The 17,608-nt window shown below is 38.4% G+C and overlaps 1 protein-coding gene and 1 long non-coding RNA gene across 8 annotated transcripts in view; one reads left to right on the forward strand and one right to left on the reverse strand.

Moving 5' to 3' along the window:
- LOC132187924 (agamous-like MADS-box protein FUL-L) overlaps positions 1-16,591 on the forward strand; it is an 82,808-nt gene extending 66,217 nt beyond the window's left edge. For 2 of the 7 annotated variants that reach the window (XM_059602364.2, XM_059602346.2), the window contains 2 exons: positions 7,473-7,604; positions 16,008-16,295. In XM_059602364.2, coding sequence (XP_059458347.1) covers positions 7,473-7,604; positions 16,008-16,118 — 243 coding nt within the window. In that variant the 3' untranslated portion in view covers positions 16,119-16,295. Of the gene's footprint in view, positions 1-7,472; positions 7,605-14,857; positions 14,974-15,997; positions 16,296-16,465 lie in introns of those variants that run through there. The other 5 variants (XM_059602356.2, XM_059602361.2, XM_059602377.2 and 2 more) reach the window with 5 other exon arrangements.
- LOC132187964 (uncharacterized) lies at positions 798-14,869 on the reverse strand. Its single transcript, XR_009440856.2, has 4 exons — positions 14,753-14,869; positions 14,602-14,650; positions 14,203-14,526; positions 798-1,050 (listed from the first exon to the last, which is right to left on the reverse strand). It is a non-coding gene; the product is annotated as an uncharacterized LOC132187964 (long non-coding RNA).
- Positions 16,592-17,608: the final 1,017 nt, after the last annotated feature.

The following is a 17,608-nucleotide window of genomic DNA, read 5'->3' on the forward strand; positions in this document are numbered from 1 at the left end:
TCTGGACAAAGTAGAAGATCAAGAAATTGGGAAGACACTAGGTCTAAGCCTAAGAAGAATCTTGAGAAAGGAGAGTGAGAACGGACTGGAAAGAGAGAAAAAATAAAGGAAGGAAAAAGATGCGGAAAAGGAGAAGGAAGAACGACAGAGGAAGTGACAAGTTGTGTTGAAGGTGCTTGGATTTAAAAGGTGAACCTTTGATTATCATGCCTTAACAGTAAGCTTCACTTAATTCGCTCACGTGGTAAAAGGCCATCGTTCCAAATGAACAAGAGTAACGATCCCTTGTTCATGGCCCTTTCTCGAGACATTCATGGCATGGCCCAAAATCTTGAATGCCCCTGCCCAAACCTTGCCCAAAGGCATTAAGGGGGTAACTGTTAGGCCTAGTAGCCCTCATTGGGCCTACTGACCCAAATGACCAGCCCATGCCCCAATAGACCCAAGTGTAGTTGGTAGGTGCCACACCAAAGCCTAGGCCCCTAGACGTCAGGCCATGCCCCCGACATCCCATCAGCTCTCTCGTGTCCTCGAAATCCCGTCAACCCCCAAACACTTATGAAGCTGTATAGGTCACAGGCCCTAGCGCAAATTCCAGTAAGCAAGGTCTCTAATTGGAACATGCCACGTGGCCAACAATAAAGTGCCTATAAAAGAACAGTTAGCGAATGGTAAGGTATTGATAATCCTCTTAATACTAGTTGCATACTTCCCTTATATATATACAACCCTCTCGAAAATTAAAACATTATGACTTCTATCATTCTATCAACATTAATCATTGCAACCAAAGCATCTACCAAGAATCATCACATTAACTAAAATTAAACTATACATATCATTGTTACAAAGGATCCATATTATACCTTAATGTACAAGCATATCTCAAAACTATAAGTTTACAACATCACCCAAAAGTACTAATTAGCATGAACAACCGACCTAATCTCGTAATAAGTCATCAGCTGTCAACTGGATCGATATCACTATGCCAAACAGCCGCATCTGCCTCAAGGTCCATCTCAAATCTGACATCTAATGGTAGTCCAACTATAAAACAACACATGTTTCATAAGTGAAAAAGATAGAAATGTAAGTCCACAACTTAGTGAGTATAAATGCACATGACGTACACGTTATTATATGGTAAACTCAGTTGTTTATAAATTACATGCAATAATATAAGGTTACCATCCATCGTTTGACAAAATAATCTTGAATGCAATGTAGATAATATATATGTTGTAATAGGAGAATTATGTCATAGTTTAACATTATATGGTCTACTCGATATATTAACCCCTTCCCGGTAGGGTTGGCGTTGTCCCAAGGGACTTGCAATAAAATATCGGTGCCCTGAATATTATATACTATCGTCCATCACTAGCAGCCCAACCGAGTTCAACCTCGGGTGGCCGACGCCACTAGTAACGTCTGTCCTATAGTGACCACCAATCAAACATAGTTGCACCAGTCACAAACAACTATTGGATCTAAGGCCAAATATAAACAATAAACATATTTTGATCATAGGGCTAACCCGTATATTTTTGTAAGCCCATGGCCATTATCATGTATTCTTTTACAAATCTCATTTTCATCATCTTGCTTAATCAGCATACATTTTCACAAAGTAGAGTTCACAGTAATCCAATATCTATTTCATGAGTTGTAAACATGCACATTTGAAATATATAAAATAATCATGTTATGCGGAAAGTAACAAGTATCCATGTGAGTTTCTACTCACCTTGTGCGTGGTTTTCCACTGGGTAACTGCCTTGACAGTCCACATCGTCCAACTATGTGAAATGGTCTATCATCAATCTTAATCTAAGCAAAAATACCCTTACAACTATTATGATGGCAAAATAGTCATTTTGCATGACCATCGAACATTCAGAAATAGTGTTGAACGGTCGGCATCGAACATTTAGTATTCATGTCAAACGTTCGACATGAACGTTCGATACTTCTGTCGAACATTCAGTTAGTATGGCAGAACCTCCTTTTTTAAGGTCCTAGCTCTACCCATTCTAACATGATTCAAGATTTGATTTCACTTCTAAATACGATTCTAAGCCATTTAATGTTCTTGGGAATGTATTATGAAACCCATTGAATGTTCATGCTTCCTTGGCAAAGAGAAAAGTTGTTCTTACCATTGAACTTCTCCACTTCATACTTGATGCTTGTCATATTTATAGTAATTGTCGATCGGAATACCGAATCTTAGGTCTGATACCACTTTTTGTGCAATATAGAATTTTGTGTAACGCTGCCTACTTCAACAGTAGGGCAATAATTGTATATATATAGTAATCATATAACATCTAACTTAAAGTCTACACTATCCATACAATTTAAACACTATAATCCTATCACAAGTGTTCTTCTATCGACACTTGATGTTTATCTTCCTCTTCTTTATCTTGTACGTTATCTCTAGTAGGTTGAGTTTGAGTAGGTCTAAAACATCCCCACAATTTCGACGGTGGAGATCTGACATTGAGATTGGACTTGAGTAGTGTGAACTTTTTGGAGACTAGAGGCTTTGTGAGAATGTCAACCACTTGATCCTTGCCGGAGATGAACTGAACATCGAGACTTTTGGATGCCACTTCGTCTCATACAAAATGATAGTCAATGGCGATGTGCTTTTTCCAAGCAAGAAACATAGAATTGGAAGTAAGATACGTTGCTCCAATATTGTCACAATGTAGAATTGGAGCACTAGGTAAAGAGATTCCAAGTTCACCCATGAGAGATTGAATCCAAGTTAATTCAGTAGAGGCATTAGGAGGAGGAGAGAAATTCTTTTTGCTATTGGAGAATGGGAAAGAGGACTCGTTAAACACAACATGACGAGCAATGTACACCTTCCCAGTGGGAAGATGTAGGCATTTGTAGCCTTGGTGCTCTTTACTGTATCCTATGAAAATACAAGATTTGGAACGAAAGTCTAACTTATGATGGTTGTAAGGTCTAAGGAAGGGCCAACATTCACAACCAAAGGTTTTGGGGAATTTGTAGTCCAGGGTGAGATTGAAGAGAAGTTGAAAGGGAGACTTATGTTGGATAACCTTTGAAGGGAGAACCATAGAGTGAGAGGGGCTCTAGCCGTGGCTAGGAGAGTGAGTCCGGTCTCTACAATGTGTTTATGGCGACGTTCAACAAAACCCATTTGATGGTGAGTGTGAGGGCAACTTGATCTATATGTGATGCCCATTGATGGTAAGGTAGATTGGGGGGTGTGAAACTCCCCTCCATTGCCACTTTGAACAGCTAGGATGTTTCGGCCAAAGTAGTTTTTAACTCATCTTTTAAAACGAAGGAAAATAGCAGCAACTTCAGATTTGTGTGTGATGGGGAATAGCCAGATATACTTGGTGAAATCATCAACAATGCAAAAACAAAACTTCTTATTATTGATTGAAGGTAAAGCAGGGCCCACACATCAAGATATAGTAATTGTAAGGGGTTGCTAGACATGGACATAGATGCTGGAAAATGTAGACGGTGGCTTTTGCCTTGTTGACACGATGAGAAAATTGATGTAGAGGGGGATGATGGAGCTACGGGAAGGTTATTTGAGCGAAGAACACAACGAACAATGAGCGGAGCAGGATGGCCTAACTGACGATGCCAATCATCCATGGGAACCTTCTCTCCAATATGGGCAGTAAGTTCATTGAATGAGGAATGGGAGGAGGGCCATGGGCAGATCTCGTTTCTACTCGAGCCTCGGAACAGTAGTTTGCGAGAGCGGAGGTCCTTCACAAAACACAGTTAGGATGAAATTCAACAAAAACACCATTTTCACGAGTGAATTGATTGACAAATATAAGATTTTTGTTTATTTGAGGAACATGAAGTAAAAAGGAAAGACGAAAATTATGATGAGAAAAGGGTAAAGTAGCAGTGCCAGTGTGTAATATGCGCAAACCTTGGTCGTTTCCCACTTTGAGTTTGTCCGAACCAGTATAGTCCTCCACACGAACATTTAGGCTAGCGAACTCGTTGGTGACATGATGATTACAGCCTGTGTCATGATACCACTGGGGGTCTAGTGTAGCATTAGTAGTAGCCATGAAGGCAGCTGCTTGAGGGGATTCTGAGGAGTGATCTATACACTACCAACAGTTAGGAGCCGTGTGAACAATCTTGTGACAAAGTTGGCAAATCGGTCTGGGGGAGTAACCATAACCATAATTTTGAGAGGGAGCACCCCTACATTATCCACGTCCCCGGCCTCGAGTATAGTTGTTGCGGGGACCAAAGTTGTGAAACGTACCACAAGGGGGCCGTAGGTAGGAGATGAACACCATTGTGTAGTGTTGGCAATGGAAATGGAAAGATCAATTGCAGTCGTGTTCTGCTCAAGACGCAGCTCATGAGAGAGGAGCAAACCATAGAGATCAGTCAAGGAGACGGGTTCAAATCTTGTTGTAATTGAGGTAACTAGGGGATCATAGTCAACACTAAGACCGGTGAGAATATAGGGGACACAATATCGAAGTCCTCAAGATGGTGACCAATGGCAGCCAACATGTGAGCAAAACCTTAGGCCTTCTGAAAATAATTAGCCTATTGAGTGCCTTTCTTCAAAGTGGCGAGTTGATGTCGGACTTGCATGAGTCGAGCTTGATAATGAGAAGAGAGCAATGTCTCTAAAGTAGTCCATAAGGAATGGGAGGTTAAAATACCTATCACATGCGGTAACAACCCATCAGAGAGAGTGGAGATGAGGGCACTCATGAGGAGCTTGTCATGGAGATACCAAGTGTGAAAATCGGGATTGGGAACCAGCATCCTAGATGTGGAATTAGCTGTAAGTTTCGATGGCTAGATAGTTGTAACATCAACGAAACCAATAAGATCATGGCCTTCAAGAAAGGGAACAACAACAACTTTCCAAAGTGGATAGTTGTCGCGGGTGAGTTTGAGGGAGATGTGCTAAGTGACATTGTGCAAAGGGTTGTGAGGAGTAGCAGACATCATTGGGAGGGTGGCGGAATCTATGGTGGAGGTGGAGGATGAAGCGACCATAAAAAAAATAAAAAAATAAAAAAAGACGTTAGTCGTCCATAGGCTCTGATACCATATAGAATTATGTGTAATGCTGCCTACTTCAACGGTAGGGTAGTGCTTGTATATATAAAGTAATCATTGAGATACATATAACATCTAACTTAAACTCTACACTATCAATACAAGTTAAACACTAGAGTCCTATCACAAGTGTTCTTCTATTGACACTTGATGTTTATCTTCCTCTTCTTTATCTTGTACATCATCCCTAGTAGGTTGAGTTTGAGTTGGTCTAATATGCAATTGACCACGATTACAGTAAATAAAACAAAACAATCATATGCAAGAACACCAAAATTTACGTGGTTCCCTCAATGTGAGGTTCATCCACGTACGGGGGCAATCACGAAAAAATTCACTAACCAAATATGGAGTACAAAATTGTGGTAAAGAAAAATCACTCAAACCCAAAATCCAATACATCAAAATCTCACTCTCACGCAAGACAAAGACAATTCTTCTTTTACACAATTCTCTAATCTTAACACATAAAAGAGAGCATGAGAAAAGAAGAAAAATATGCAGTTCACGCCCAAAATTCCTTGGTATGCAACAACTCAAATTTTCGCTTGTTCTCCTTTTTCCTCCTCTCGTGTTGCTTGCTTTTTTAGTGGGTAAACAAAACCAAATTTTTTTCTTCTCTCTTCTTTAGTGCGCGGGAAGCTTTCTTCATTCACTCTTTTTCACACATAACATTCACTCTTTTTCACACATAATAATGAGTAACACTTCATATATATATATATGTGTGTGTGTGTGTGTGTGTGTGTGTGTGTGTGTTCACACATAATAATGAGTAACACTTCATATATATATATATGTGTGTGTGTGTGTGTGTGTGTGTGTGTGTGTGTGTGCGCACGCGCGCGCGCGCGCGCGCGTGCGTGCGTGCATGCGTGTGTGTGTGTTAAACTACCACTTATCCCAAAAGCTTAAGCTTATAGGAAGAGATAAATTTAATCACTTAATCATTACTTTAACACTTCCCCTTGCGTGTGAGCTCAAACTCTTTTTTAATAGATGGGGCTCAACACGTGGAATATTTAATTTTAAATGGGGGTGAATTGACAGAATTAAGGTTTGATCCAAGGATCTTTAGCTCTGATATCATGTTAAACTACCATTTATCCCAAAAGTTTAAGCTTTTAGAAAGAGATAAATTTAATCACTTAATCATTACTTTAACAATATACATACTAGTAAAGAGTTGAAAGTTACCTTAATGCAATTAATGCTTCCAGCAACAACTTTGTCCTTCATGTAAAAGAAGACCACTTCTCTAGGAGAATAAAAACACCCACATGACTTGAGGGGTTTTAAGTCACGTCAACATTATGAAATGTGTCATTATATCCTCTATCATTCGTCGAACAAGTTTCATTTCCCGAACTACAAAGATGCTATGTTCTGCGTGGATCACATCTAAACAAATAGAAGCAAGGTGACGAGCAATGACACGAAATGTGCGCCTTAGTGGAAAAATATGGGTACATATATTTACAGACCAATTTCAGTACTACAAAAAAACCGCAAAAACGCGTATGGGTTCAGGGAAAGGATCTCCCGAATATTGGGTAGCTATCGTTAAACCGGGTAGAATACTTTATGAAATGGGTAGAGTAGCAGAAAATGTAGCCAGCAAGGCTATTTCAATACCGGCATCCAAAATGTCTATACGAACTCAATTCATTATTTCATGACAAGGAATGTAAAACCAAAGGAAATAGGTCTTTGGAATAAAAGAAAGCAATTGTAGGTTTCTTTTTTTTTTTGGACAAACAATATTGCTACTCTATATTAGAGGTTTTATTTTTACTGAAAAATTGAGTAAGGATATGGTACTAACCTAATAAGCCAGATGGGAAAAATAGATTGCTTTAATCCTATTTCTCTCCTAACTTGCTGTGTTACATGATGAGTTACTTATCATCTATAGTTATTAACTTCTAAATCTCATCAAACTATATTTGATCATTAATTTTATGAAATTTCTCTCTTATTCAATTTTTGTCTTGTCATGCAGAACAATCTTGTAGTGTACTGATCTTCAGACAAGTGCTAACTAACCCACTGCCAGGGACAAAATTAGGATTTTAGGTTTTGGGTGGGCAAAACTAAAAAATAAAGTAAAATAAAATAAAAAGAATTTTTTTGGGGGTAAAAATTATTTGTTTAAGGGTATATCTAGAAAAAACAAAAAAAACAATGAGGAGGAATTCTAAAAACATTTTGGGGGGGGGGGGCAAGGCTGCATTTGGGTCCACCCTTGCCCACTGGCAACATCTTGAAGATCAGTTTCCCTTTTTACATGATATTTTCTCAAACTATATGATCCTCTCTTAACATGCTATCAGCATAAAATCTTTGGGACCTATGTGTAGATTTGCTTCAATGGACCAGCTAATGCACTTTTGGCAAGCACCACACAAAGCATTGAACAGAAAAACATGACACAGCTCTCACAACTAGAGAGAGAACTGGATGTCATATTAAGACAAATCATATTCAGAAAGGTAATTCTTACAAGCTACCTTTTTTCTTTTTTTTCTTTTTTTTTTTCTTTTTTCAGTAGCAATATTAGAGCTGACAAGCCGTAGCCATGAGGTGTCATCTAATCAGCAGTCAAAATTCTTGAACACAAAGACAATGGAAATTAGATTTGTTATGAAGTTGTGTTCTCATGTGTAAAAATAAATAAGAAAGATGTTAACCTGATCTTCTACAAAAAACATGTTTGTTTGTGATTGCGTTGGGAAATAGAGTTTTTTAAGTTTTTTTCTAAAAGTGCGTTGTAGCCATTTTACCAAACATGGCATCTTTTTGTTTGGCAATTTCTTAGGTACTAAAAGTTATTTTTAAGCTCCCAAACGCAAACTCAAAATTGTCCAACATATTTTGTAGATGGTCATGGGTTGTTGGTTTGGAAGTGCATCAACAGTTCCTGAATGAGGAATGTTGAAAAGCTTACCAGAAATTAAGACTAGATGGCAGTGAATTACTCCCAAAAGAATTGGAAAACATTTATAATTTATTATAAATGGTTTGGAAGTGCTTTTGGCAGGCACCTTGACACAAAACATGAAAAGCTTAACAGAAAAGGATCGTCTCCCCTTCAATTCTGAACCTCATGTCATACTTGAGAATTGCAACAAGGAATGAGAAAAAGACACTTAGAGCATGTTTGGAATTGTGTTGAGAAATATAGCTTTTAAAGTCAAAAAGAGTTTTTTTTTTTTAAAAGAACCTTCATTTTTAAACTTCTTCCAAAAGTGCGTTTTGGCAATTTTTAGAATAAAAAAGTCAAGAAAATACTTTCGAAGTTTTTTACCAAACAGACCAGATTTTTGTTTAGCACACCTTTTTTAAGTATTAAAAGTACTTTTTAAACTCTCTAACGCAATTCCAAACAAGCTCTTACCCTGGTGGAGCACCAATTAAGCATGAAACTGAGTGTCAATCCTAGTCAGCAGATTTTCATCTTCAAAGAGTTGCCCGGCAAGAGCCTTTGCAAGCTCTGTCTTGCCAAAACACCAGTTGGACCCAGGAATAGGAATGACCCTATTGGTTGTTGAGGCCTTCCTAACCCAGCATCACTGACAGCACCAACTGCTTTATCCTTTCAGGACTCTAATTTTTGGAGATTATAAATACCTAATTTTTGGTAATTAAAAATGTTGTTGTGTGTGTTTATCCTTTCCTCCACTTATCTTTCTTAGAATGTTGATTGTGTTCCTAGAGTTTTTCATCTTGAGTGCCAGAAATGAAGAGTCACTGGTTTTCACTGATGTTCTTAAAATCATACACATAAAATCTTCTTAATTGAGAGAAGGAAGATTTTCACTGATGTTCTAAGAGGTTGGCCAACAAACTGCATATAAAAAGTTAAAAGCAGCATACTAATTCAGGAAATTGTAGTTAAAATCAATGAAAAATCACTAGAACGGAAAAAGAAGAGATGTGTACTGTTTGAACAAGGAATGAGATAAGAAGCTACTCTCATATACACACATAAATAAGATGTGCTAATACACTTACAGCATGTTTGGGATTGAGTTGAGAAATATAGCTTTTAAAGCCAAAAAGAGTAAAAAAGCTTTATTTTAAAACTTTTCCCAAAAATGCGTTTTGGCCCTGAAAGTTTTTTTATCAAACAAACTATTGAGATATGATTTGATTCCTTGAAATTCCTCCCTTGATTATCTACCATTTATTTCTCTTAATTAGTTCCCATGTATATAGAAGCACACCTGTATGTCATTATTAGATTTTATATTTGAATTGTATTTTCCTTTTCTTAGTCCATAGTTTATGGGATTTTGTCCCCCTTAATGTACTATAAAACATAGCTCAAAGATGCAGAATTATATATGAGAATTCATTCTCTTTTCATGTCTTTGTTCAATCTTGTTCCAAGTTATATTTCTTAACATGGTATCAGAGCAGTTCTGATTTCCATTTTTTTTTCTCCATCAACATGTCCGAGTCACACACAAATGTGGAGGGTCATATACCCTTGAACAACGAAACACCTCACACAACAACCAGTGATGTTTCTCTTCAATCTTCTCCATATTATCTCCATTCTGCTGATCATCCAGGAGCAGTTTTGTGTTCTACCCATCTCACCGGTGACAACTACATCACATGGAAGCGAGCCATGAAAATGGCCTTAAATGCCAAAAACAAATTTGGCTTTGTAGATGGTTCTCTTACTCGACCACCAGCCAACTCCACAGACCTTCCTATGTGGGAAAGATGTAATGATATGGTGCTGTCATGGATCCTTAACTCCATTGATAAATCGCTCGTCAACAGTGTCATCTATTGCAACAATCCTCGAGAGGTATGGATCGACTTAGAAGAACGTTTCTCTCAAGGTAATAATCCCCGAATCTTTAAGTTAAAAAGAGATATATCTACCTTGAGCCAAGATCATATGTCAATTGCTGCCTACTATAACATTATCAAATCATATTGGGATGAGTTAAATACACTCACAACCATCCCAGAATGCTCTTGTGGTGCCTTGCGAGAACTCAACCAAATGCAGGAAGTTGAACGTGTCTTTCAATTCCTTATGGGATTGAACGAATCATATGCTTCCATCCGCAGTCAGATTCTTGCTGTAGATCCTCTTCCCAACGTTGGCAAAGTTTATTCCATCATCCATCAAGAAGAAAAACAGAGATTGCTCCACCTCCCTACATCCAATTCTGATTCTATAGCCATGGCAGCAAATCGAAATTTTTCACAATCTCGTCCAAATGAATCACGAGGCAGAGGACGTGGTAGGCCAAAATGCGATCACTGTGGAGCTCTTGGACATTGGAAAGATGTCTGCTATAAGCTCGTAGGGTATCCACCCAATTGGGATCATTCTCGCAGCAATCAAAAGTCCGGCCCCCCAAAAGGATCATCTCCTTATGTTGCTCATCATGTCTCTACAAAACCAGGAACATTTCATACCAGTGAAAGTTCAATACCAGGTCTCTCTGCTGAACAGTACCGCCAATTGATGGATCTTCTCTCGCCCACTCCTTCAGCCAACCTTGCTGGTAATATCCCATCTCCCTCTTGTAATTTAATTCCACCTTCACATTCATCTGATTGGGTCATTGATAGTGGAGCATCCGATCACATGACCTCTATTCCATCCATCCTCGAGACTTCTCATGAAGTTAGCAATGCTAGCCCCATTAAACTTCCAACAGGTGAAGTCGTTCCTATCACTCACATTGGCTCTGTCAAATTATCCCCCACTGTCACTATAGCCAATGTTTTATGCGTCCCTGATTTTAAGTTTAATCTCCTTTCTATTAGCAAAATCACTTGTGCTCTAAATTGTGTTGCTATTTTTTTCTCCACTTTTTGTGTCTTCCAGGACCTAGCCACGAGGAAGCTGATTGGAATGGGTGAACTTCGTGATGGACTATACTACTACAAGGCATCCGCAACACCACTTTCCTCTGCAATTCCATCTGCCATGCAATCCCAACAGAATCTTGACTTCTCTTTGTGGCACCAACGTCTAGGACATCCATCTCCATCCGGCATGAATAAATTCATTTCTATTCCTAATTCTTGTTCTCACTGTGATGTATGCCAACGAGCTAAACATACTCGTCTCCCTTTTTCATTGAACCACAATAAAAGCACTGCCATTTTTTCTCGAATATATTGTGACATTTGGGGAGGTTATCCTACTCCTTCACACACAGGTGCCCATTATTTTTTAACTGTTGTTGATGATTATTCACGCAACACTTGGGTATATCTTATGCGTTTCAAATCTGAAACTTATTCCTGCTTAAAGCATTTTTGCCTTCTCATCAAAAATCAATTTTCCTGCCCAGTTAGACACATCCGAACTGACAATGGGCAAGAATTTCTATCACATCGCATCCAACAATTCTTCCACGATGAAGGTATAATTCATGAGCGCACTTGTGTGGAAACGCCCCAACAAAATGGAGTTGCAGAGCGTAAGCATCGACACCTACTCAATGTTGCACGGTGCTTACGCTTCCAAGCCCATCTTCCCATCTCTTTTTGGGGTGAGTGTATTTTGACTGCCACATATCTCATTAATAGAATCACCTCCCCTAGCCTTGGAAACAAATCCCCCCATGAACTCCTTTTCAATACCTCTCCCGAATATCATCATCTTCGGGTGTTTGGCTGCCTTTGCTATGCACAATCCCTTCGTTCATCTCGCGACAAATTCTCACCCCGTGCCTCCAAATGTATCTTCCTTGGTTATCCGTTTGGTCATAAAGCATACCGAGTATATGATCTAACTACTAAGAAAATCTTTATATCTCGAGATGTAACTTTCGTTGAGAATGTTTTCCCATTCCAACATCATTCTCCTTCTCCAAATGCACCTGTTATCCCTTTACCCTCTATGGATCTTTCTCTCCCTAACCCATCTACTCCAACCACTTCAACATTCATTTCTGCTCCTAGTCCCACCGACCCAATTGACTCATCTTGTCCTCTTACCCCTCCTGTGCCTTCACCCACACCACCACCTCCTGCCCCTTCACCCACACTACCACCCATCCCCACTCGGCCTCAACGCACAATCTCCCGACCTACCTATTTGAAGGATTTTATTTGTGCGCCTCTACCTAACAAGTCCATCACGACTTCCCCTCATCAGCACTCGGCAGGTATGGTCCATTCTCTGTCTCATTTTCTTTCATATGATCGTTTTCACCCCAAACACTTGGCTTTTTTATCTGCTTTGTCTCACCATAAAGATCCCATCAATTATACACAAGCGGTCCAACACTCACATTGGCGGGATGCCATGGCTTCTGAAATTCAAGCCTTGGAGGCAAATCAGACTTGGACACTTCAAGCCTTACCATCTGGCAAACGACCCATCGGCTGTAAATGGGTCTTCAAGACCAAGCTTCGAGCAGATGGCACCATTGAAAGGTACAAAGCCCGCCTTGTGGCTAAAGGCTATACTCAAATTGAAGGGCTCGATTATCATGATACCTTTGCACCTGTTGCCAAGCTTGTCACTGTTCGTTGTGTCCTTGCCGTTGCTGCAGCCCGTCATTGGTCTCTCCATCAACTGGATGTTCATAATACTTTCCTGCATGGAGACCTTGATGAAGAGGTCTACATGACCCTTCCACCCGGTTTTTGCAAGAAGGGGGAGAATCGAGTTTGTCGTCTCAACAAATCACTTTACGGGCTTAAACAAGCCTCTCGCAATTGGTTTTCCAAATTTTCTTCTGTCCTTGTTGCGGCTGGTTTTCAACAATCTCCTGCTGACCACTCTCTATTCACTAAGTCACAAGGCCCTTCTTTAACAATAGTTCTTGTCTATGTCGATGACATCTTGGTGGCTGGTAATAATCTGGATTCTATTGGCAAACTCAAAGACTTCTTAGCCCAAAAGTTTCGCATCAAAGATCTTGGCACTTTAAAATATTTCTTGGGCCTCGAAGTTGCTCGATCACCAACCGGTATCTTTCTTAATCAACGAAAATATGCTTTGGATATTCTCAGTGACAGTGGTCATCTTGGTGCTCGGCCAGCTACCTTTCCAATGGAGCAAAATCTCAAGCTTACACATGAAGAAGGTACTCCCCTACTTGATCCTAGCCCTTATCGGCGTCTTGTGGGCCGTTTGCTTTATCTCACTATCACTAGGCCCGACATTGTGTATTCCGTCAACATTTTGAGTCAATTTATGCATCAACCACGCCAGCCACACTACGATGCTGCCATCAGAGTTCTCCGCTATATCAAATCATCCCCTGGCAAAGGTATTTTTTTCCCTACTGATTGTGACTTCCAAGTTTATGGTTACTCAGACTCAGATTGGGCGAGTTGCCCCATCACTCGTCGATCCACCACCGGCTATTTTACTACACTTGGCAATAGCCCTCTCTCATGGAGAACCAAGAAGCAAACCACTGTCTCCCGCTCTTCCGCAGAAGCTGAATACCGCGCTATGGCAGCAACCACTTGTGAACTCCTTTGGCTCAAGATGCTTCTTCAGTCTCTCGGGGTTCCTCATTCTCAACCCATGAAGCTCTTTTGTGACAATAAAGCAGCCCTTCACATTGCTGCCAACCCCGTTTTTCATGAACGAACGAAGCATATTGACATTGATTGCCACCTTGTCCGTGAAAAACTCTGTGCTAAGATCATCTCTACAGCTCACGTCCCTGCTAGCCATCAGCTTGCCGATATTTTCACTAAAGCTTTGGGCCGTGACAACTTCCTTAGTTTCCTTAGCAAGTTGGGCATTACGGATCTTCATGCACCAACTTGAGGGGGAGTATTGAGATATGATTTGATTCCTTGAAATTCCTCCCTTGATTATCTACCATTTATTTCTCTTAATTAGTTCCCATGTATATAGAAGCACACCTGTATGTCATTATTAGATTTTATATTTGAATTGTATTTTCCTTTTCTTAGTCCATAGTTTATGGGATTTTGTCCCCCTTAATGTACTATAAAACATAGCTCAAAGATGCAGAATTATATATGAGAATTCATTCTCTTTTCATGTCTTTGTTCAATCTTGTTCCAAGTTATATTTCTTAACACAAACTAATTTTTAAACTCCCAAATAGCTCTTACCCTGGCGAGCACCAATTAAGCATGAAACTGAGTGTTGCTCCATGTACTCAGACATGTCAATCATAATCAGCAGATTTTCATCGTCAAAGAACCTTTGCAAGCTCTGTCTTGCCAACACCAGTTGGACCCAGGAATGACCCTGTTGGTTGTTGAGGCCTTCCTAAACCAGCCTCAGAGACAGCACCAACTGCTTTATCCTTTTAGGGGAGATTAAAAATACCTAATTATTAAAAATAATATTCCTGTGTTTATCCTCTTCTCCACTAATCTTTCTCAGAATATTGATTGTATTTAAGCCCGCTTGATTTCCAACACACAGTTTCTCTGAGCCATCAGAAATGAAGAGTCAGAGGCTTTCACTGATATTCTTAAAATCATATACATATAAAATCTTCTTACCTGAGAAAAGGAAGATTTTCACTGATGTTCTAATAGGTTGGCCAACAGACTGCATATAAAAAGTTAAAAGCAGCATAGAACTTCCGGAAATTGTAGATAAAATCAATGAAAAATCACTAGAACAGAAAAAGAAGAGATGGGTATTGTTTACCTGCAAGCTTGCAGAAGACATGTATGAAATCTTGGGGTGCAAGTTTGAAAATATCACAAGCTATTCTTTTTCTTGCTTCTTCTCTGTTTTTTCCCCTCTTTTTAGGTAAGCACAACCAAAGGATTCGTATAAAATTGAACTTCTGACCTTATCTTCCAGCCTCCTTAATGAGAAGAGGAGATGCCATTAGATAAAAGACCACTGGGCGCAGGACTCTTGGCTGTCTGATAAAATATCAGAAAACTGCTTCTGATATTTTGAGGTGCTTCTGTTGTGTAACATTTGTAGACTTAGGTTGTGTCCTTTTGTTGTTGACTATTTCCACATTAGTCCATTGAAATGAGAGTGGAGGGAAATTGAGTATTTAGAATTACTCTCGGGTGTTTATTGTCACATTTTGATTCTGTTTTGCTACACTTGGTTCTACTTGACACATTTGGATATTTTTTTATGTATCTTTTCATTGAGTAATGATATAAGGAGGATTATAATATTCTTAAGTGTGATGTGGCTTTTAAAATTACCATTGAAGTTGAGATGATCCTTATTAAATTTTGATCTATTTGTAATTTTAAAAGCCACATCATATTTGGGAAGACTCTAGTACTCCTTATATCATTTACTCATTTCCATTTGTCTTTGAAAACAGAGTAATGCTAGAAGGAGGAGTCCTCCTTGTGTCTTCCCAAATATGATATGGCCTTTAAAATCACCAATAGATCAAAATTCAATAATGATCATCTTAAATTTAAGGGTGATTTTAAAAGGCACATCACATTTGTAAGGACACAAGGAGGACTCTAGTCCTCTTTCTATTATTACTCTTGAAAACAAAAAGAGAGAACTTTTAAGAATATTACTTAGTTAATCCTTTTTGACGAGTAATTCTAGAAAGTGTCTCTTGTGTCACTCTAAAATGAGGTGGCTTTTAAAATCATATTTTGATCAAAATTCGATAGTGATCAATTACGAGCTTAACGGTAATTTTAAAAACTGCATTATTTTTGAAGCGAGGCAAAAAGGACACAAGAGACACTTTTAACATTTACTCATTTTTGACTAACATGTTATTAGATATTCATGGATAGTGGTTTATTTCTAATTTTGATTAAAACTGTTCGTTTGGGTGTATCTATTATGAATTATGATGAATTGATATGATTCATATTCTGGTGTATCTATCAAGTTGTTTTGTGATATTTTCAATACTTGTTAGTTCCCCATGCACGTAATGTGTTTGTTCAGTGATTTTCAGGAACTATGTTCAAGATCATTTTTTTGCCTCATTCTGTGGTTTTATAGGTTAGATTATGTCTTGGGTTTTTGTAATCAGTTACGTGTCTGTAATGGGTCTGTCACTGAATAGCCAAAATGGAGAGTTTGTTAAGTTTTTAGTTGGTTTATTCGGTGTCCAAAATATGTCTTTTGCTTTTTAGGGCATTTGTAGTTTTTATTTTTCCAAGAAGACGATGTCTAGATATGGAAGATACATGTACAGACATGGAAGAGACAGGAAGTTGTGTTTTTCTAATGTCCGGACATTGTGTGTAACATCCCGCTTAAATACATGGCAATTATTTTTAATAAACATTGGCTTACAATCCACAAATTTTTTTAAAATATTTGTAGCTAATAAAACTTCTCTAATATATCTTGGTACATTGTTTACCTTTATCTTTATGTTGTTTGACTTTGGATCTAATTATTTTATAGTTGACGGGCGCAAACCACGTACGGATGGTGGTCACATAGATATGGAAGATACATGTACGGACATGGAAGAGACAAGAAGTTGTGTTTTCTAATGTCCGGACATTGTGTATAGCATCCCGCTTAAATATATGGCAATTATTTTCAATAAACATTGGCTTACAATCCACAAATATTTTTTTAAAATATTTGTAACTAATAGAACTTCTCTAATATATCTTGGTACATTGTTTACCTTTATCTTTATGTTGTTTGGCTTTGGATCTAATTATTTTATAGTTGATGGGCGTAAACCACGTACGGGTGGTGGTCACATAGACAACATTGTTAGTAGTGTCGATCACTCGGGGTTTAAATCCGAACGGGCCATTACAGGTCTCATGGAACAACACAAATCCTATCGAAAAGGGTAAGGCTAGAATAAACTATATGGAGAAATTAAAGTTATAGATTATTAATTAGTAAATATGAATAATGTTTTAAATATCTATTCAACATGATTTTTGAATTAAAATAATATCTGAATTGTCCTTGGAATTATGGGAATACCAATTTCAAACCAAAACCATTTTGATGCTAGCTAGCGTTCTAATAGAGGCAACACTAACCCATGACATTCTCAATTATCAAAGTCAAATTCTGTAAATTAAGGATCACAAGTTCTTCGATAATTTACTTAGTAAGTCTCTTTAAAAATTGATTGATTGAAAACTAATGCATCATGTTTTTATGATGGCATGTTTATTGGATATGCAAGTCGGTGGTGTCTTTATGCAGCACATGCACATCTACTTCTTTCAACAATTTGTTTCTAAAGAAAAACGCTATAGGCATGCTGATTGATCTCTCTCTTTCCCATATATGCAATGTTTGGTATACAACAATCTCTTACAAATTTATAAAATAAAGGTTATCTAGATTGATCGACGTTATAAGTACAACGTGGATTGTCACGTTAGTTTATAAACGTGATAAGTGTCATGTAGACTGTCAAGTGACAATCTATATTTTAGTAGCTAATGTGATAAGTATCATGTGTTTGTTAAGGACTTATAGTAAAATTTGTAATAGTCATAACAACACTTCAAAAATTGATGAAAAAGTATGGATTGACCTCTGTGAAGGAAGTGGGATTGTATACCAAAT

This window comes from Corylus avellana, chromosome 2 (genome assembly GCF_965113065.1).
Source record: "Corylus avellana chromosome 2, dhCorAvel1.hap1.2, whole genome shotgun sequence".
Lineage (NCBI taxonomy): Eukaryota > Viridiplantae > Streptophyta > Magnoliopsida > Fagales > Betulaceae > Corylus > Corylus avellana.